The 20823-nt window shown below is 49.4% G+C and overlaps 2 protein-coding genes across 7 annotated transcripts; one reads left to right on the plus strand and one right to left on the minus strand.

Annotated features, from left to right (window-relative positions):
• Positions 1-777: 777 nt before the first annotated feature.
• Positions 778-10279, plus strand: MINDY1 (MINDY lysine 48 deubiquitinase 1). 2 transcript variants are annotated; one of them, XM_019432828.2, is made up of 10 exons: positions 778-889; positions 4459-5026; positions 5401-5458; positions 5875-5939; positions 6379-6537; positions 6880-6982; positions 7604-7746; positions 8537-8728; positions 9261-9404; positions 9741-10279. In XM_019432828.2, the coding sequence occupies exons 2-10, from the start codon at positions 4574-4576 to the stop codon at positions 9819-9821; spliced, it is 1398 nt and encodes a 465-aa protein (XP_019288373.2). In that variant the 5' UTR covers positions 778-889; positions 4459-4573; the 3' UTR covers positions 9822-10279. The 2 variants fall into 2 exon arrangements, with proteins under 2 accessions (XP_019288373.2, XP_019288371.2); XM_019432826.2 differs by having other exon boundaries at positions 784-889; positions 4204-5026.
• A 607-nt stretch (positions 10280-10886) lies between these two features.
• ANXA9 (annexin A9) lies at positions 10887-20501 on the minus strand. Of its 5 annotated transcripts, none has more exons than XM_019433074.2 (15): positions 20356-20501; positions 19965-20042; positions 19747-19847; positions 19153-19238; positions 18874-18970; positions 18207-18301; positions 17891-18004; positions 17580-17670; positions 16539-16618; positions 16282-16341; positions 15658-15742; positions 15421-15516; positions 15279-15337; positions 11506-11628; positions 10887-11269 (listed from the first exon to the last, which is right to left on the minus strand). In XM_019433074.2, the coding sequence occupies exons 4-15, from the start codon at positions 19225-19227 to the stop codon at positions 11207-11209; spliced, it is 1038 nt and encodes a 345-aa protein (XP_019288619.1). In that variant the 5' UTR covers positions 19228-19238; positions 19747-19847; positions 19965-20042; positions 20356-20501; the 3' UTR covers positions 10887-11206. The 5 variants fall into 5 exon arrangements, with proteins under 5 accessions (XP_019288619.1, XP_019288618.1, XP_019288617.1 ...); XM_019433073.2 differs by having other exon boundaries at positions 19153-19234; positions 19725-19847; XM_019433072.2 differs by having other exon boundaries at positions 19725-19847.
• Between the last annotated feature and the right edge of the window lie 322 nt (positions 20502-20823).

A 20823-nucleotide genomic window follows, 5' to 3' on the forward strand; every position in this document is an offset into this window, starting at 1 on the left:
CTGGGGAGTCCTCCACACCTTCTGCACCACCAGGGGCACAGCCCAACTAGTTCCATTTCTAGAAAAAAAGAAAGAAAAAAAAAAAAGATACAGTAAGGACTTAGAAAGTAGCAGGCTTTTTTTAACTTTAAATGAGTAAATATGCAAATGTTATGCTCCGTGGCCCTGCTTCTGTGGATCCAGAGCAAAGGCCCGCCATACCCAGGGAGAAAGCCCAATCCAACCGGCTGCTGCTGTCCAGCCCTGCTCCTCCCCATGCTCAGCAAGGGCAGTGTTCTTCCCTGTTCTCACCAGAGAGGCACAAGCGCTCCCTCCCTTCCAGCGGCAGGCGGAGGGAAGAGAAAGGGTCTGTTGTTTTCCTCTCCTTGTTTCTCTCTCCCTCACTGCTGATCACCCAGCTGCTGACCAGGTCAGAAAACCCTGATGGAAATTCTTCAGTGCTGGGCAAGCCCCTCCTCCTCCAGGGAGCTCGTCCTTGACTAATGTTTTTCTTTGTCCCGATGGGAAAAAAAGAGAGAGAAAGAAAAAAGAAAAACCACAAACTTCCTTTGAAAACCAGCGTGTAGTCTGGGCCTGGAGCGCACGCCCTAGACTCAGCAACTCAGGGAAACCGAAGACGCTCTGGGGCGACCTGGGAGCACCTAGGCTGCACCCCAGCCTGCCCCCACCCTTCTCTGGTGACCCCAGTCGTGGGCGTGGGTCCGGAAGTGGCCTCCACCAAGCCGGGACCGCCGCTCATAAACCTGTGTAGACCTGTATAAGCTCTGGCCTTGACAGCTGAAAGGCAACTGGGACTGTGGCAGCGCCCCTCACTGTAGCTACCTGCCCCATCGAACTGCCACAGCTGGACCCTCCTCCTCAGTCCTGGGACAGCAGCAGCGTCTTTAAGGTAAAAAACTTTGTTTTAACCATTTCCTTTACCTCCCCTCCAACCCCCAGTTCTCTTTTTCCTCTCCAGCTCTGGGGAGGTGACATGGACTCTCCCTCCACTCCTGGTCTCTACAAGTCTGGATTTTGAGAGGAGGTAAGGCAGGAGGGCTATGTAAAAGGGACGAGGCGTGGCCCCTTCGTTTACTTCTTGTAATGAAAACTTCCCCGTCTCTCCTGCAAGCAAATAGACAGGGAATGAGAGGCGCGGTTGACTTATTCGGGGGACAAAATTTTAACCTGGAGTTGCATGAAGATTTGGGTCAGACTGAGAAGATTTCAGTGGGAAGGTTCCTGGGGGTGTGTATGGCTTATTGAAGCTACCCACCCATATTATATGTTTCTTGCAACTTTTGACTATTTACTGCCACTGCGAGGGAGGGGCCAGGGCTATTTTAACTCCCTCACCCACCACCAGAGGATAATTCCAGCAGGAGAGAATGTGTGGGACTTAGAAAAGAGGAAAATAATGAAATTCTGGTTTGTTTGAGTGCCCTCCCCCTCCTCCTTTCCTGTTCAGACATACTCCGTGCCCACCCCACCAGGAGCTCACCTTGTAGCGTAGAAATCCTTCATTCCGTCTCCTGCCCCTCCATTTAAGACTTAGCTTGCTTAGCTTTGCCCAATTTGTCTGGGACCCAGCTCCCTGTGGTGTCCAGCTCCTGGTTTCCTTTGGCTCATTCCCCTCACCAGCTAGCTGCCCAACCCCCACTGAATTATTGATCATTTCTGGCATTGGACAGAAAAGATAAGAAACAAATGCTGCTTTTCTCCAAGCTCTTTTAACTTTCCCAGGCTCTGGTTTCTGCTTCCAAGGCTCAACCTAAGTGTCATTTGGGAGGGGAGGAAAAAACGAGAGAGAAAAAACAGTGTAAGGTGTGCAGGCAATTTTTGCTAGTCTCATTCTAAATTAACAACATGTAATGAGATGCAGCTAGCACGAATTAGATTTGAATCAGGAGTATCAATTTGGGTGACTAGACTCCTTTTGGTAACTTTTACGTCTTTCAACTTCATGTCTCAGACCTTAACCTAGCCCTGAATTCCTGCCGCTTTACAAGAAGGAAGCATAGTGTCAGGTTAGGAGGGAGCTGGAGAAAAGACAAGATTTCTAACAAGTCTTAAGCTCTCCCCTTTTCTTACTGTGAGTGAGGGGAAGAGGGGAGCTAAGAGATTGAAGGGAGATGTTTTCCAGGGGACAGCGTTTGTGGCTTTTTATATATTTTTTTGCCATCCACAGCCTTAATTAAATGTCTGTGCTAGATTTGATGCTTAGTGCTGATAGAGAGCAGGTTAAACAGGCCCAGGGTTTATATCTAAAACAATATACATGGGAATAGGAAGAACATGTGCACAGGAAGATGAATGTAAGGGGGGGTATTTCCTTTTTTTTTTTTAAGTTTTAATTTTTTAACAGATTTTTAAAAAATGTTTAATTATTTTTGAGAGACAGAGTGAGAGTGGGGGAGGGCAGAGAGAGAGGGAGACACAGAATCCGAAGCAGGCTCCAGCACAGAGCCCGATGCGGGGCTTTAACTCATGAACTGAGAGGTCATGGCCTGAGCCGAGGTTGGCTGCTTGGCCGACTGAGCCACCCAGGCGCCCCCTTTAAGTTTTAGTTTTAATTCCAGTTAGTTAACAGTGTTATATTAGTTTTAGGTGTACAATATAATGTTTCAACACTTCTGTACATGACCCTGTGCTTGTTACGAGGGAATATTTCTTATGTAAGTCAATAAAAAGCATTTCACATTCCATAATATATGAAGAGTGGGCAAGAGAGTATCTCCAGGTTTAGGTGATTGGGGAGCAGAGAGGAACTGAGAAACTGGCTATGCCGACTACAGCTGTTGAGAGTGTACTGACAGAATTTGTGGGGCAGTGGTTTTTGTGCTGGAATCTGAAGTTGCCTATCAGAACCTGTCTCTGATTCAAGTCCACATGGCCTACATTTCCCCTCTCTGGCTTACAGGAAGCCCCTCCCAAGACCTTTTTGCTGCAGTTTGGGATTGTGTAAAGTTCAGTAGAGTCCTTGGAGGAGAAAGACTTCTTTCTCACTGGTGTTTCATCTTTTAGGGGATGATTCTGCCTGTCTGTATCTCCACTTTTCACCCCAAGCACTCTGTGATTGTTAATCTTTTCACCCTTGGGATGAAGCAAAGAGAAGGTAGCTCTAAGGATATAAGCAGCCTGTGTGTGCTCTGGATGATCCACGAACAGCCAGGGAGTGGGGTTTGGTGTAGGGCAGAGGAATTACCACCCTCCTGGCTATATTGGGGGTTACCAACTTGACACCATTACAGGGTGCTAAAGATCATTGTATTAATAACCATTAGTACAGATGACCCTTGAACAATGCAGGGGTTAGGGACACTGACCATTCATGCAGTTGAAAATCTGGGGTGCCTGGGTGGCTCCATCAGTTAAGCGTCTGACTTCAGCTCAGGTTATGATTTCATGGTCCATGAGTTCGAGCCCTGCATCAGGCTCTGTGCTGACAGCTTAGAGCCTGGAGCCTGCTTCGGATTTTGTGTCTCCCTTTCTTTCTCTGTCCCTCCCACACTCACACTCTGTCTCTCAAAAATTAATAAATATTTTAAAAAATTAAAAAAAAAAAAGAAAACCTGTGTATAACTTTTGACTCCCCCCAAACTGAACTAACAGCCTAATGTTGACTGGAAACCTTACCAATAACATAAGCAGTCAATTGGCACATATTTTTTATGTTATATGTATTATATACTATATTCTTACAATAAAATAAGCTAAAGAAAAGAAAATGTTATTAAGAAAGTCGTAAAGGGGGTGTCTAGGTGGCTCAGTTGGTTGAGTGTTGGGCTCTTGATTTCGGCTTGGGTTGTAGTCTCCCGGTTCATGGGGTCAAGCCCTGAGTGGCACTCTGGGCTAGGCACAGAGCCTGTGGGGGTTCTGTCTCCCTTTCTCCCTGTCCCTCCACCACCCCTCAAAATAAATAAGAGTCAAAAAAAAAAAAAAAAAAGGAAACTAATGTAAATTGTGTGTCAACTATACTTCAACAACAACAAAAAGAAAATCATAAGGAAAATACATTTACTGTACTGTTCACGTATTTACTGAAAAAAATCCACATATGGTGGGTCTGCTCAGTTGAAATCCCGTGCGGTTGAAAACAGTGTTGTTCAAGGCTCAGCTGGACAGTTTTAACATTTCTTTCTCCATCTCTTTCCTTTCTGTCTTTCTGCCTTTACTTTCCCTTTCTCTCCATCCTTTTTCCATTCCTTGTCCGTATCATTTCAGGAAAGCTGACTCCATCCAATGATTTCAATCCTGCTGAAATCCTTCCTCCCAACCTGAAAGCCCTGTATCCTCATTGATCCCATGTGGTCACAGCAAGTTAGGGGTGACAAGAGCTCAGGCTGGGGCCCTTCTGCTTCCCCAGCTAAGTAAGAAAGACACATACTCCCCATAGCCAGGAGTGACTGTACAGACACTGTCCAGGCTTCCACACTGTATTCCTTTAACAAGACTTTTCTGGGTCCATTTGCTTTCCAGCCCAATGACTTCCTCCTTATTGGATTGGTCTCTTTTTCACATACCAAGCCTAGATTAGGCAACTCCTAGAGGGCAGGAAAGTCCTTTGGTGCCCCTCAGTTGACCTCTTCTGACCATGGAACACCATCAACCTGAGCATCCAGCCTCTGGTAAGGCCAGGATTATAGAAGCAGTCAGCCCTGAAAACCGTGAGGTCCTGTCACAACCAGATGTGCACCCCCAGGACAAGGATGCCAGAGATGCTGATGGGGCAGCTAGAGAACAGGAGACGGTAGACCAAACTTCGCTGCTGGCCCAGGGCCAGGATAACCTCGAGTCACCTGCACCTAATGCTAGTTCAATCCAACTGGGGCCAGCCCACGGGACACAGCCTGAGGCAGAGACAGGAGGGGCGTGCTCCAGACCCCAGGAGCTTCCCCAGCCCCCCAGGGCCCGACAGCCGGAGGTAGATTTCTACTGTGTAAAGTGGATCTCCTGGAAGGGAGAACGGACACCCATCATCACCCAGAGCACTAATGGCCCTTGCCCTCTCCTGGCCATCATGAACATCCTCTTTCTTCAGTGGAAGGTAAGAGAGGGTCCGGATGGGAGCTTAGACATTGCTGGGGAGAGTACTCTTCCCTGATCCATCTCCTCGATCATCCCGATCTCCTCAAACCTGGCGACATGTTCCAGATTATTCTCCATAGTTTTCCAGCTTGAACAAATGAGAATATATTCACAAAAACAAGACAAAACGAAACAAGTTTCTGCCTTGCTCTTGTATCTTCTGTTGTCTAGCAAATGGGAATGTCTTCACATGCATTCCCTCACTCCAGTTACAAGCCTTTTTTCCCACGACTCCCTCCCCTTCCCCCAGTCCTTCTATGTATTTCTGCTTCAGTGCTCTGTGAAGGAAAATACACACACGGCTAACCCTTTGGTCGCCCCTTCTGCCTTCAGGTGAAGCTGTCCCCTCAGAAGGAAGTGATCACATCAGATGAGCTCATGGCCCATCTTGGTGAGTGCCTAGGCCTTGGGGAGGTTCAAGAGCTATCCACTCAGAAATCCAGAATAGGAAGGGACTGCCCATTTGGGGCTCAGAGTAGCAGGGAAGGTGAAGGTGTACAGGGCGTCTCTGCAGGGCTGGGGAATGAAAAGCAAAAATCAAGGTGTCGGGAGCCTGGGATCATAACCCTACTTTGCCCTGAGCAACCTGGGATTGTAACCCTACTTTGCCCTGAACTTTCACACGTGACCTTGGGTGGGCTCTTTATCTTTGTGAGTCTCTCTTTTCCTTGAGAAGTGAGAGGTCTGGATTAGATTCTAAGGCTGTTTCCAGCTCTGAAAATCTGTGGTCCATGACCATTCTCTAGGAGAAGAGGAAGTAGGTTTTGGGGAAATTGGAGTAAGCTGAAAAGGGACCCTGTCTTATAGGAGACTGCCTCCTGTCCATCAAGCCCCAGGAGAAGTCAGAGGGACTTCAGCTGAATTTTCAGCAGGTGAGGCAAAGGTCTGCAGACGTGGGGATTTGCAGGTTCGTGAGGGGACACTGAGGCTAGGAAGAGAGGCCTTTCTTCTGCTTCTCAAGAAGGGCCCTTAAACTATGATTTTTGTCTGTGTTTCTTTTTTATTTCTTTCTGGAGGAGGAGGGTATATCTTTGTCCTAGAAAATATGTTCCTTTATACAAGATAAAGACGGGTTGAGGCAAAAGAAGAATGGAGTAGCCTGGAAGCGAACCAGGGAGGAAAAGCAACAATTTTATTATTTTTATTTCTGGAGCTAGGTGTCGGGAGAGGGGAGGCTAGACTAGCCATTATTGTCTTCTTGTTTTATGCCAGCTTTATTGAGATATAACTGACTTATAACATTGCATAAGGTGAAGATGTATATCTACCATGTTGATGTGACATAGTCATCATTTTCTTTCCTAACCCCAGAATGTGGACGATGCAATGACAGTGTTGCCTAAACTGGCCACAGGTCTGGACGTCAATGTGCGATTCACAGGGGTCTCTGATTTTGAGTATACTCCTGAGTGCAGTGTCTTTGACCTCCTAGGCATACCTCTGTACCACGGCTGGCTGGTCGATCCACAGGTGAGGGTGAGACGGCCCAAATGAGGCTCCTATCCAGCTCAAGCTGACAGAGGAACAGCATTTTGTGGGGTGGGTGTTGGGGAGTTAGGAATTAGATTGGCTTGAGAAGAGAATAGGCTTTAGAGGCTGGACCCAGTGCAGAATTCCTTGAATTTTAACCTTTCTGGGGAGAGGGATAACACTCAAATACGGGCAGACCACACGCACGGAGGTCTGTTCTTTGGGTACAGAAAATGTCAAGACTCTTTGGTTTCAGGGTTGTGATCCTTTCGGGCTTGCTTCATTTCCTTCCTCAAAAGATCTTAATTGTCTTGGTACCACCCCGCCCCACTGCCCACGCAGAGTCCTGAGGCTGTGAGCGCAGTTGGGAAGCTGAGTTACAACCAGCTGGTAGAGAAGATTATCACCTGCAAACACTCTAGCGACACCAACCTCGTGACAGAAGGTAACAGCCCTGCCTTCTCTCCTGCGGATCTTAGTGGAGGGAAGGACTCTTAGTGGAGGGAAGGATGGCTGCTTCAGTTTATTGTTTATTGTCTGCCTCCCCCCACCAAGTCCCCCTAGAATAAACACCCCACGAGAGAGAATCTGGGGAACTGTCGGTTGCGTACAGTACCCAGCATGCTGCCTGGCACAAAGTACAGGCACAAGGAACTACCCGTTGGGTGAATGAATACCGCCAGGCCCCAAGGGATTTCAGAAGGTGGGACCATCCCTAGGGCTTTATTTTTTTTTTAATTAAAAAACAATTGTTTTAATGTTTATTTATTTTTGACAGACACAGAGCAGGAGTGGGGAAGGGGCAGAGAGAGAGAGGGAGACACAGAATCTGAAGCAGGCTCCAGGCTCTGAGCTGTCAGCACAGAGCCCGATGCAGGCTTGAACTCAAAGACTGCGAGATCATGACCTGAGCCAAAGTCGGTCACTCAACCAACTGAGCCACCCAGGTGCCCCTCATCCCTAGGGCTTTTGACAGGGATTCTATGAATGATCCTTCCTCCTGTTGTGGATTTTGGATTTAAGCCAAGCCTCTTGCCCCGCAATTTTGTGCCCTTCCTTCCGGCAGGCCTGATCGCAGAGCAGTTCCTGGAGACCACTGCAGCGCAGCTGACCTACCATGGACTGTGTGAGCTCACAGCCGCTGCCAAGGAGGGTGAACTTAGCGTCTTTTTCCGAAACAACCACTTTAGCACCATGACAAAGCACAAGGTGAGAAGGCTTTGGGGATGGGGGCTGGGGGGTGGCGTCCTGTCACTGCCCTGTGGCTTTTTCTTCCTGGTCAGTGTTTCAGACAGGAGAAGGTAGATTGAGTTCAGGTAACAAACAAGCCCTGAAATCCCTGTGGTTTCCTACAGCAAAGTTTTATTTCTCATGTGTGCCACGTGGCCATTGCAGATTGGCTGCAGTTCTGGCCTATGTCCTCTGTGCTCTTGGACCCAGGCTGACAAAACAGCTTTAATCTAGAATATGAGAGGGAAAAGAGAGAGAGAGACACCACACACTCACTTTTAATGCCTCTGTCTCGAGATGACGCGTGTCATTTCTGCTAACATCTCACTGGCCAGAGCAAGCCAGAAGGAATAAGCCTGTCGTCATTGGGACAGGAAATAAAATCCGCTCCCAGGAAGGGAATGGAATTAAACGGAAGAGGGAAAGGTCTTTGGCTCTCAAAGGATTTATCCTCAGAGCCATCAGGCGAGCCCAGAGAACCATGGGAAGCAGAGTAGGAAGCAGCATCTTGTGTGGGACCCATAGCCCTGAGGACTCAGGCTGGACCACAGCGATCGCCATACTTACCCCCAGCTGACCATATGCTCAGACATCCCTTCCTTCTCCCCACGGCCACACGTATTTGTCAAAGACACACATGCCTGCGCTGACAGGTGGCAGCCAGCACACCAGATGACTCAAATGGTCCCTGCATCCCAGGTGATTTCTGGCCATCACATTGCCTCTGTGTCACCTATCCCACCAACGAGCTTTGTCCTCTTCTTTGCAGAGTCACTTGTACCTGCTGGTCACCGACCAGGGCTTCCTGCAGGAGGAGCAGGTGGTATGGGAGAGCCTGCACAACGTGGATGGGGACAGCTGCTTCTGCAACTCGGACTTCCACCTGAGTCACTCCCTTGGCAAGGGACCTGGAGCGGGAGGTGGGAACGGCTCCCCCGAACAGCAGCGGCTCGTAGACCAGGTGTGTGTGTGGGGCCTCCGGGAGGGTGCAGGGAGCACGGCTGCCTCGGAGCTCTTTGCTGCAGGCAGGGCATGCATTTGGTCATCTAGAGATCATGACACATGACAGCTGTGCCCCTTTACTGTTAACTTCGGACTGCCTCCATGCCTGGAGTGTCACCACACACAATGTGCTTGTCTGTGTATTCTGCTCTGGAGGAGGAGCTGGAGAATTTGATGGAGAAGAAAAATGGGTCTTGGGGGGCTGGGGGGACTCCGTCAGTTAAGCGTCCGACTTTGGCTCAGGTCAAGATCTCATGGTTCGTGGGTTCAAGCTCTGCATCAGGCTCTGTGCTGACTGACAGCTCAGAGCCTGGAGACTGCTTTGGATTCTGTGTCTCCCTCTCTCTCTGCCCCTCCCCTGCTCATGCTCTCTGTCTCTCAAAAATAAACATTTAAAAAAAAAAAGAAAGAAAAATGAGTTTGGAAACATAAAGCTGGCCTGAATGTCCCGGCCCACCTCACCACTCTTGTTCTGTCTCGACTCTCTCTAGGACTACCTAATCGCCTTGTCCCTGCAGCAGCAACCACAAGGCACGTTGGGTCTTAGTGACTTGGAACTGGCCCAGCAGCTTCAGCAAGAGGAGTACCAGCAGCAGCCAGCAGTCCAGCCTGCACCAGGGCGGGCCTCCCCACAGGTGAGCGGTCACTGCCTAGGGGCCTTCCCACTGGCCCAGAGCTGTGCCCTGCTCCTCGGCATCCGGACACTTGTCATTGCTAGTCCTGCAATGGTCTCTTCAAGGTGTCTCTCTCCCCTGGGTCCCATCTTATCTTTCTCTCCCCACTGCCAAAGCAGGCTCCAGGCTCTGAGCTGTCAGCACAGAGCCTGACGCAGGGCTCAAACCCGTGAAACGTGAGAGTGTGACCTGAGCCAAAGTCGGATGCCTAACCGACTGAGCCCCCACTTCCATCTAGAGCCTTTGTCCTTATGCTCTTCTGAGCTGGTGGGTGACCCACTGTTCAATCCCACACAGGGGAGAGGAGCCATGTTGGGACGTCCAGCCGGGGAGCGTCGGCAGAGGCCGAAGCAAGAGTCAGACTGTGTCCTGCTGTAGCTGTGCCCAAGGCTGGGCCTGCCCTGCCTCCTCTTTCAGAGGCCTTGGCTCTTCTGCTTGCTTCCCCAGCTCAACTCCTGAGATACGCAGGGTAACTTATTTATGGACTGGTGGGGATCCCAGCAGGCAGTGAACGCCAAGGTCCTGCCCTTATGTGCTGCCACCTTCTCTGCCTCCAGGTCATCCAGGGCAACATTGGGGGTGGTGGGGGTGAGGCTTTCCGGTTCCCAGATCCCCTTCCCCGGAGTAGTCATACTAATATACACACTCAGGCTCCAGGGTGAGGGCTCCATCTAGAATGTGTCTAGAATGCGTCTCCCCTGCTTCCCACCCCTGACTGGCTGGGTCTCCCTGGGGATCCTGCGGGCCTGTCTCCTATTGTTTCAGGGTTTGATTTGGGTTTCTATCCATTATTTGTAATGCCTTCCTAAGGTTTGGAAATAAAACTTCTTTCCTGAGATCTGTTGTTTGCCTTGCCCTGCAGCAGTCAGGTTAAGTATTTGACCCAATTAAGGAATGCAAAAAAGGTGGGGTGGGCGGGGTAAAGAGGTGGGTGGGGGGGGGGGGAGGGTGTGGCGTGTGCTTTGCTTGTCATTTCGAATAGGGCCAGCAGGGGGAACCAAAGCCTGCTTTTTTTGTTTCTTTTTTTTGTTTCTGTTTATCAGTCTTTGATAGATCTTCAATGGGAATCCAGTTTGGGAGGTGGGTTTCCAAGTCCCTGCTTTGGACAGATGCAATTTGGGGGTTGTGCTCCCTTAACGTAAGACTTTCCAGGCGGGGGAGGGCAGCGCGATCAGATGGTTCTTTGCTACTTCTGACCATTTCTGACCTCATTCTGGCTCCTGTTTCTGTTTCTTTGCCTGAAATTTCCTGGGGAAGAGAGAATAATGGGGGGAAGGGGGGACCTTGAGGGGAGGGGCTTATTGCTTACTGCAGCACTGGAGTGTCAAACAGGATCCCTGTTGCATATGCAAGTGCACATCAAAGGCACCTCCAACTTCAAGACCTCCTCCCAGCCCATGTCCTGCTCCACCCAAACTCTAATCAGGGCACACAAACAACAGCGAAGTTTGCCAAAAGAATTCAAGAATCAGTGAGATGTTTTGGCCAGGGTACTGGAAGGATGAATAGGGCAGAAACCATCAAAGAGATGTCTATACCCAGGACAGAGCTAGGGGACCCACATATAGACCTCACTTTGAGATGAAGAAATTAAGGGACTTGAAAGAAACTTCAAATTCTAGCCTCCACAAGAAGCTGGAGCATGTGGTGTTCAGTGAGGGGTTATCTTATTTGGAGCCCAGCTGGTTTCCTGCAGGCCCAGCCAAACATGGGGATCTCATATCCTTGAATGTCTGTGGTGGAACAGGGAGGGCAGGGAGGTCTCAAAGGTCTTCAGCCCTGCACAGGGCTAGTAGGGCAGACCGGCAGTCCCCTTTCACTGCATCCTGTAGACAAGAAAGTCAAGTGTTAGAAAGACCCCACTGCCACCATGGCCCAGGCACTCTGTTTCCTCCCTTGTGCTGGCCCACAACTATCTGATGTCAAGATTTCTGTACTAAATTAACCAAAGACTCATGAGTTCTCCAAGGGCGTAAATACACTCTGCCGTGTGCAGTGAGGGCAGAGTGGCAGTGAGGGGTGAAGCTCTGAGGCTCCAGGTCAAGAACTAGCCAAGTCTCACCTGGAGAGAAGAGTAGAGGGACTTCCCAAATTTCTTTTTGAACTCAGCTCGGATGCTTAGAAGGTCAGTCTCACTTCGAGAGATAAGGATGCGCATCAGGACTTGGTAATTGGGCCCCATGTCCTGGTAGAGAGTGAAACAGAATGGAGAGAGGTTGGTAGTAAGGTTCTCACAGAGCAGAGACTGGACGGCAAGGTAAATTACTCTAGAAAGGGGAAGCAAGGTGTAAGTGCAGGGAAAAGAGATGTGTGCATTATCTAGGAGCAAAATTTGTCTCTTTGTCCATCCTCATGGAAGATGATGCAGCAGGAAAGAGGAGTCTCTGGGAGCAGTTGGGGTAGGTGTTGTTCTGGCCGTGTACCCACCGTTCCTGGCCAGGCCTCTAGCTTAGAGTCTCATTCCTCAAGAGTTCAGTGGTGAGCAGCCCCAAAGGCACGGACTCAAAAAAAAAAAAAAAAAAAAAAAAAAAAATCGGAAGCTGCAGGGGAGCGGGGCCATGGAGAAGGTCCTGAGCCGCCAGGATTCCCAGGAGCAGGGCCTGACCACACAGGTCCCGGATGCCTCGTTCCTTAGTTTCAACACCAGATTGAAATGGTTTCTCATTCGATTCGCGTGCAGCATTTTCTTCTCCATCCGTGGAACTGGATTGCTGTGGTTTCCTGGTGGCATAAAGCTTTTTGCAGCGTTTTACACCCTTGGAAGTATTGGTGCATTAGCTGGTACGTGCTTTACTTATTAAAAAAAATTTTTTTTAATGTTTATTTATTTTTGAGAGACAGAGACAGAGTGTAGTGGGGGAGGGCAGAGAGAGAGGGAGACACAGAATCTGAAGCAGGCTCCAGGCTCTGAGCTGTCAGCATAGAGCCCGATGTGGGGCTTGAACTCACAAGCCATGAGATGGTGACCTGAGCTAAAGTCAGACACTTAACCAACTGAGCCACCCAGGCGCCCGACCCCCCTTTTTTTCTAATTTTTTCCCAATATCTTTTTTTTTAAACTTTAAATGTGAAAGTTTTTACTGTAAGCTAAAAATTGTTTATTATATGTAATAAGTATTTGTATTTTATGTAATAAAATACATATAAAGTAATAAAATCCATATAATTGCATTATATGTGCTATTATATGTAATAAAAAATAACATATAAATCTTTATAATTTTGAAATAAACCCAGACTTGGAAAAATGAAAAATATAAAATATAAAAAGGATAGGAAAGACTTGCTACCTATAAAGACTTACAGCATGAAAGCCAGGAACTTTATAACTTCCAATTTAGTGAATGTCCAAGGAGCATATACCCAGCCTATCCCCAAACTGAGTTGATGGGGTTCTGATAGGGAGCAGGGTCATGTGCCTTCCGGTTTGAATCCTGACCTCCCAGGGCCACCTCACATCCTCATCTGTATCTATCAGTTTCTCCTGGTTGGACCCCTGGGGTTCAGCATCACTCTCTTCCTCCTAAACCTGTACCAAGCCTCCTGCCTTTTGGTTAAAGAAGGTAATGGAGGATTCTGTTTAGAAATAACAGAGGTACAATACAGTATCAAATTGAATTATAACTGATTATAATAAATGTGTAACCATGACAGATTTCTAAATAAAAAATGTGCACTGGTGCGGTCACTATTTCCTATGAGCCCCTTTCCCAGAGTTTCCTGTTGCTTGACTCATAAGACCCTTCCCAGAACTGCCTGACACCCATACTTATGGCATCAACACAGATCATAAGTTCCCATGAAAAAAATAGAAAGGAAAATGAGGAAGTAACAACAGGATGCCATATTTCATCTGGACTCATGATCTCATTGTCAGTGTGCCTAGTGGCTACTTTATCTTAAATTTCATATATCACCAATTTTGTATTATGATAAAGGATTGTGTTTTTTCTTTTCTTTTTAATGTTGATTTATTTATTTTTGAGAGACAGAGCAGGAGCAGGGGAGGGGCAGAGAGAGGGAACACAGAATCGGAAGCAGGATCCAGGCTCCCATCTGTCAGCACAGAGCCCAACGGTGGGCTTGAGCCCACAAAACATGAGATCATCACCTGAGCTGAAGTCAGATGCTTAACCGACTGAGCCACCAAGGTGCCTGCCCCTTCTCTAGGATCTTTTAATGAAAATTCATTGTATGGTTCATATTGGTCCGAATTTTCCTGAATCAGCCTTCACTGAAAGTCATTTCTCTGAATAAATATTTGTCACAATCTATGTTTTCACATATTTCTCATAAGAGAATAAGATAGAAGCATCTGATTGAGTTTTTCCTTTTTAAAAAAAGTTTTCAGGACACCTGGGTGGCTCAGTGGTTAGGCATCTGACTTCAGCACAGGTCATGATCTCGCGATTCGTGGGTTCGAGCCCCGCATCAAGCTCCACGCTGACAGTGCACAGCTTACTTGGGATTCTCTCTCTCCCTCTCTCTGCCCCTCCCCGACTGGTACTTTCTCTATCAAAATAAATAAATAAACTTAAAATTTTTAAAAAAATAAAAAATAAAAAAGTTTTCAGAAAAACAGGCCTATATTATTTTTTGACTTCTACTTCTAAGGGTCAACCTGGCATTTACATCCAAGAGTATGGGTCCTATAGTCTAAATACATTACAATCATTTACTGCTAGGATTCAAATTTGTTTTTATAACAAGAATTTAGATAACCACAACTCTTCAAATCGGTCTTAGTGTTGGCTCAATACAATAGTACAGACTTCATGGGATAAATACAATGGAAATCTCCATTGATGATAAAATAAGGGCATATACGTACTGTCTTTTGAATAGCTGTCAATAAGGCATGATGGTTTCTCAAACAGTCCTCATGAAGCTATGCCATCTACCAAAATGATAACTGCTTTTATCTTCTTAAGAATTGGGGTGAGTTTTTTTATTTATAGGTTTCAGGGGACATTTATACTAATAGGAGACCTAGCTCAGTGAGTAGAATGATTGGATTCTGTTTATTAAATTACTCAAACCAACATCACCAATTTAAGTGTGGATAATATGGAACAAAGTCTGACCAGAGTGGAAAAGGTGGTCCTGGATGCTAAGAACTCTTATGGTATAGCTTATAGTATAGACCAACACCTATGGTATAGACTATGATTTGACACATGGCAGTTAAATGTCCTCTGGGACCATTGTGTGTGTGTATGTGTGTTTAATTGTGTTTAAATTCCAGTAGAGTTAACATACAGTGTTATGTGTTAACATATGTGTTTTGTAGGAAGCCTGTATGATTTATTAGCTGTGTGACCTTGGGCAAAGAACTTAGTCTCTCTGTACCTCAATTTTTTCATCTATAAAACAGGGATGGAATGTGGCCATGAAGATTCATTGAAATGTGTGTCACAAGCTCAGCATAGGCCCTGGGACACAATGAGCACCCAAGAAATGCTGGCTCTTGTCACCATTCTTGCTAGCATTATCACCATCATAATTCTGGCCACCACTGAAATTGGACAAGATGCTGTCTTCTAGAGCAAATTTATATCTATGTTTGGCCATCTAGACACCAATTAGGCCAAAATTTTAGCCTTAGTGCTCTTTTGCTTCAACTAATTTAGCTCTAACCACAGCTCAATCCTCTGCTATTGACAAGACAGTTAGTAAACCTAGGAAAAGAGAGCGGCTTTATGATTATAAAACAAGTATGAGATTGTTACATTAGCAAAAGCGTGAAACTTCCTCTCTGTTGCCCAAAAGTAGTCCTCCCTGCCACCCCACCCCGGTTTTTGTTCCAAAGGGAGGGAAAAGAAGTGTCCATCTCACCTGGAGGGCTTGATGGAGTTTATCAGCAAAGTACAGCGGTGTGTTCTTGATCACGGAGACTGCAAGCAAGGAGAGAACAGTGGGGAGATGGCTCCCCACGCCAGGTGAGCACCCTACCCCACATGTCCTGAGCAGGTCCTACCTAGGCTGAGCAGAGCCGCCTGGTCATCTCCGTGGAAAATGTTCTGGATGGTCTTCTCTAGCTCGTGCCCACTGCACCGCTGGTACTGATCGAACACTTGTGGTGTGTGTGGGAAGTAGTCAGAAAGATAAATGAGAGCAGGGGGTGATTATCACAGAGAAGGATGAGCCCTCCCCACTTTCCTCAGCCAAAGTCATCATTAGAGTAAGCTGGGAGGACCAGACGTCCCATGTGTACCTCGGACAAGGTGTTCAGGATTTCTCTGCGTGAATATTATGACCCATGTGCCCTCTGTGCCGGGCCCTTCAGCCTGCTTTAATGCCTGGGAGGGAGGAGTAAATCAGGATCCTTGTTTGGGGGCTGGGGAGCCATGGTTGCGATGTTCCCAGAATCCATCATCATGATGATGGGAACAGGATTCAGAGTAGAAATGCTTATTTGAAAGTGTAAAGTAGTTACTTTTATTTATGGTTAAAACAAGCAAACAAAAAGGAATAGGGCTAAGACAGGGGCTCTGCCCTGACAGCTCAGTTCCCCAATTTGGGGAAATCCTGGCACTCAAGGAATTCAATGATCTACAAGGAAAGGTGTGAGGAGGGTTCCCCCACCCAAATGCCCAAGAGAACGGTCATCCGTGACGGGCTCACTTCCTGGGAGTTCAGGAGTCAGAGGCTAAAGGAGTGAAAAGACTTCAGATGGTTACTACCCAACAGGTCATGTCCTCACATGTCACTAAGGACTCCTTCCCCCAGGCAAGGAGAGGTCTGCAGGACAAGTGGGTACATAGGTCACTGGCTCTAGGATATGGTGGGGGAGGGTGTCTTACGTGCGTGGCTGTGCAGACTCCTCACCCCTGCTCACCTGGACATCGTCCTCCACCAGGTTGTAGTCAATGATTCCAGAATAGCTCTCACGGGCCCCCTATGAGAAACTCTCTCAGGAGGACTCTTTGAGGGGTAGCTTTTTACCTCCAGGCAAACTGACCCCAGCCTGTTCTCCTCCCAAAGCCTTCTCTCCTTAATTATACCATTGCAATGCTCCCCACCCCACCCCAGCCCCTTCCCTGGCAGTATAACTGCCAGGCCAGTCCCCCTCTTCTGCAGGCCAGTCCTCCTCACCTTGGCCAGGGCCAGGAGCAGGTCCCGCAAGATGCCACTGGTCTCAGATTTGATGTCCTTCTCCACCTCCATCTGGAAATCTGGGGTAGGGTCAGGAGCTCTCTGAATCCTCCCAATTTTTTCCAGTGTAGATATTCTGTCAAATGCCCAACCCACTGTGCCTACTGCCAGCCCCTGCTTGGGGTAGCTTGATGGCTGGTAGTTCCCAGGATGTAAGGCAGAAGCACCATCGTGGGTACCCTGAAAACATCCCTAAACTGTGAGTAACCCATGCCCTACTTAGTGGAGTAGCCTTATCTCCAGGAGCCAACCTGCCCTGGGCAGGAGGCGTCTGTGATTCAAGTAGTAGCCAGGTAGTCAAGGGGGATAGGGAAACCTACATTATGAGGACAGATGGCTAGGGCCCGGTCCTCTCACTGGCAGCACAGAGAAGTGATCCGGGAGGAAAGATGTGAAGACGTGAAAGACAAAAGAGAAGGGGAAAAGAAAGACAGAAGCAAGAAGTGAAAGAGGTAGGAGAGGGATTAAGACAGGCCAAGAATGGACATCAAAGGAAAATTGGGGAAAGCAAGAAAAAGGGGGGGGGGCTTGCTAAGATGGTGAGAAAAGGCCAGTCAGCAATTAGTGGGTGAGCCATGTGGCAGCCAAGCAAGGGCCTGAGGGGTAATACTCATGACTTAGGGAGAAGTCCCCCCCCCCCCACCTCAGCTGTAGCAAGGTTCCATTCAGTCTGGGATGTGATATGATGGCAGAATCAGGAAGGGGTTGAGAAGATGACATGGGCACCCTTGGGGCTGTCATGTGCCCAACATTGTCATTACCTTGGGATCCGCCCTGGGGCCCCAGACTAAGATGGTTAATCACTGCTTCTCTTTCTTTAATGATCACATCTGGCTCTTACCCTGGGGAGACTGAGAACTGGTAAGGGTGGGTGGGGGGAGAGACCCCAAGGGAAAAGCTCTGAGGCAGACAGGTTCCAAGAGGGCTCACCTAACCTGTCACCCACCCCATCCCCACCCCATGTTCCTTACGTGCTCTTACTATGTTTGTAGACTGTCAGGCACTCTTGCAGCTGGGGTGGGCTTCGGGTAGCAAGAATTTCCACAGCCACATCCTCAGTGGAACCTGGGTTCTGTGGGAAATTGGGAGGCCACTCTGAGACTGGGCCATGTCGGCAGTATGGCAGAGAGCAGAGGCTGACCCCTTGTCCTTCTAAGGGTCAATATGGGTTGTTTAAAGGGGGCCTCTGCCAAGTGGACACCTCTGGAGTGGGCAAAGGCCAGGCAGTGAACCCTCTCCTCCCTTCAATGGTGTCCTCATTTCCTAGAAACCCAGAGAGCCTCTTCCGGTACCTTCAGAGCTGTCCTCAATTCCTGGGCATCGAAATGGGCTGCAGGCTGCAGCAAAGCCATCACCATCCTCTCGAGGTTGCCAGAGAGTGCTGCCTGCAGGGACTTCACCAGGTCCTGTGATAAATGGCCCCATGGCAGAGGAGAAGATATGAGGGGGAGGTCCCTGAGGCATGGGGGACATTTGGAATATCTGGCTGGCTTTTATCTAAGGCCAGAAGCACCAGCCACCCCCCCTCCAGCTGCTACTGCTGCACCCCAAGATTTCGGGGGGGCCTCTCACCCCAGTCCACTGCTCCTGGGAAGTCAGTGGCCTCACCTGTTGAGTGCGCTCCTGGAAGGCTCGAGAGATGAGCTGTCTTTGTTCCCTACTCCGATTGGTCAGCACACCCACGATGGTGCTGCGGTCCACACCTGAACAGAGGTGAGGGCTGGGCCATCAGCTGGTCACAACCCAGCTGAGTCTTTACGGGGGGGGGGGGGGGAATCCCCTTCCTCCTCACGCTGGAAGCCTCCAGAGGAGGAGAGATGGAGATCTAGGAAAGGGCCGTGAAAGACAGGGGCAGGGGCTGCGTCACCCCAACTTCCATTTGGCCTCGAGAAGATGCGAATAAGATGCCAAAATGGCATGCGAACCTGGCCCTGAATTAGGTGTAGGTGGCCTGGTATGCTGGGGGAGAGATGGCTCTGGGGATCGCAGACTTGGATTAGATTCCCGGCCCGGCCCTGCCGTCGTGAGCCATGTGACCTCGGGCCAGCCCTTTTGTCTCACTGTTTCCTCATCTGTAAAATGGAAATAAGCCTTACCTCATGGCAGTGTCCTGAAAATAGGAACCACACACCCACCACGGTACTTGATGGACAAGAATTAAGGCATTCCACAAACGTTTATTGAACAACATCACTTCCTCCTTCCTGGCTCCTTCTTGGTCTGCAGACTGGTTCCTGTAGGGAAGAGCCCCAGGTGCAGAGGGAGAAGGGCTCACCTTGGCTTGCAATTGCCCTCAGCAGCCTCTGCACATCCTTGTCCACGCTGAAGCTCAAGAATGTCCTGAGGGTGCCCAGGGTCCCCCAAGCTGCAGTCTATAAGAGCACGAGTGGTGAGGGGTTGGGGGGAGCATCGCAGGTCTGTGCACGCTTACCCCAGAGCCTTAACCCGGCCCTTGGCAGAGTCTCAGGGCCTGCTCTCCCTTTTCCTGTCCCCCATCCTCTCATCGCCCTGCAGTTGATACACCAACAATGATTCCAACCATTACAGCCCCTACCTTGTTGGCAAGGCCCAGGTGGCTGAGGATCTCCTGGGTCAGGGATGGTCTTGTCTTCCCACTGGTCACAGACATGGTGTCACTGGCTATGCCAGGGAGGGAAATGGGAGCCAACTGAGGAGAGCCTTCTGGCCCTTTGGGCCTCTTTATGACCCCCAGACCCCGGGGCTCACCTCCCATGCTTTCTTTCCCCTTTTGCAGAAAAAGAGAGTATTGACTTGCTTGGCAGCTTTGAGAGCACAAGTGGAAGGGTAGGAGGGGAGCCCCCTTCTTCCCCAGCTCTCACCCCTCTTTCAGGAAGCAAGGACTGGTCAGGAATGCTGCTGGAGCTAGCCCTCAACAAATCCTCCCTGACTCCATGGCTCCCAAACTTTGGACTCAGGTGCATCACCCCCTTCTGAGAGCCACATCCCTTCCTTCCCGTAGACTGGCTAGGTGTTCCTGGGGTGGCGCAGGGGAGGCAAGGTGGTAGGTTTAAGTATGTGGGGTGGGAGATAACAACTCCTAAAACACCTCCTCACCTTCAGCCCCAGCCCACAAGTCAGCCCCTGTTCCCTGCCCCCCCAGGCTACCTGTCTGCCGCCGGCCTTTCACCTTTGGCCTTTCACCCTTGGCGTCTCTGGCAGGGATCTTTAGGTCAGTAGGTGCACTCTCTGAGCTGATATATATATGTGTTCTTGCGGGCACTTGGATGCCTAGACAAGGGAGCAAGCACCCACACTAGAAAAGGAAAACTCCTTTCTCCCTCTCCCATGGGATCATCCAGATTTCCCCACCTCCTCCAACACGAGGGCCCAGGTTCCAGTGCTTACCCAGAGGTGCTGGAGGCGAGGTGGCAGTCGTCACAGCCTGGCGGCTGCCTGTGTGGACACCAGCTTCTGTGTGGCCTGCTAGAGGAGAAGGGGCGTGTCAGCCCAGGCCGGGCAGCCAGTCAGATGACCTCCCTGGCAGCCCAGCCCAGCTGTCGCCTCTAGCTCTGGCCCCTCCCAAATGTGGGAGAGGATCAAGCTGTACCTGGTCCCCCGTGTAAACCCCTCCCCACAGAACATCTTTCCTCCCAGGGGCCCCAGCCTCAGCCCATGGAGGCCTGCTCAGCCTCTCAGCCTCTCAGCAGTTGAGAAGACACAAGACGCCTTGTGCCTTGCTCTCCCTGTGGGGCCAGGAGGGACCGTACAAACCTAGTCTCTAAATCCAGCTTCTGACCTGGCTCTGCCTCTGGCTCCAGCTCTCTGGGGGGACAGGTCAGACAGGCTCTAGGCTGATTTTGAGGCTGATAGAGAAAAACCTGTTGGGGCACATACCAGCAGGGCACCCCAGCCTGCACCCCAGAAGGGTTCCTAACCCCCAAAGTCCCTGACTACTACTGCCTTATCAGAGCCAGCCAGCCTGGCTGGGAAGGGCCAGGGGACTGTTTATATCTGTGGGGAAGGAAGAACACAGGTATTAGAGGGTGGGGAACAGATCAGCAGAGTCAAGAGAGAAAAATGCAAAGGGTGTTCCCTGTGGACAGGAGCATCATACTCCCAAAAGGCAACAGGGAGATGGGAGAGGCTCCCTGGGTCCCTGTGTCTTAGATTGCTTCTGTTGCCTTTTGCCTGCCAGAGATGTTGTAGCTGTAAGTGATGCAACCCTGGCAGCTGGGGTCAAAGTCGTCAGTGCAGGGAACAGCAG

The sequence above is a fragment of the Panthera pardus genome, unplaced genomic scaffold (assembly GCF_024362965.1).
Source record: "Panthera pardus isolate Hobbes unplaced genomic scaffold, ASM2436296v1 HiC_scaffold_11, whole genome shotgun sequence".
Lineage (NCBI taxonomy): Eukaryota > Metazoa > Chordata > Mammalia > Carnivora > Felidae > Panthera > Panthera pardus.

Bases quoted from the DNA above. Each gene is read 5' to 3' on its own strand.
- MINDY1 (XM_019432828.2), top strand. From the start codon at position 4,574: ATGGAACACCATCAACCTGAGCATCCAGCCTCTGGTAAGGCCAGGATT. The intron at 5,027-5,400 runs GTAAGAGAGGGT...TTCTGCCTTCAG, and splicing joins TCCTCTTTCTTCAGTGGAAG to GTGAAGCTGTCCCCTCAGAA. The intron at 9,405-9,740 runs GTGAGCGGTCAC...AATCCCACACAG, and splicing joins CAGGGCGGGCCTCCCCACAG to GGGAGAGGAGCCATGTTGGG.
- ANXA9 (XM_019433069.2), bottom strand. From the start codon at position 19,227: ATGTCTGTGACCAGTGGGAAGACAAGACCATCCCTGACCCAGGAGATC. The intron at 18,005-18,206 runs GTGAGGCCACTG...CATTTATCACAG, and splicing joins TCCAGGAGCGCACTCAACAG to GACCTGGTGAAGTCCCTGCA. The intron at 11,629-15,278 runs GTGAGATGGACA...ACTCTCTACCAG, and splicing joins AACTCCATCAAGCCCTCCAG to GACATGGGGCCCAATTACCA.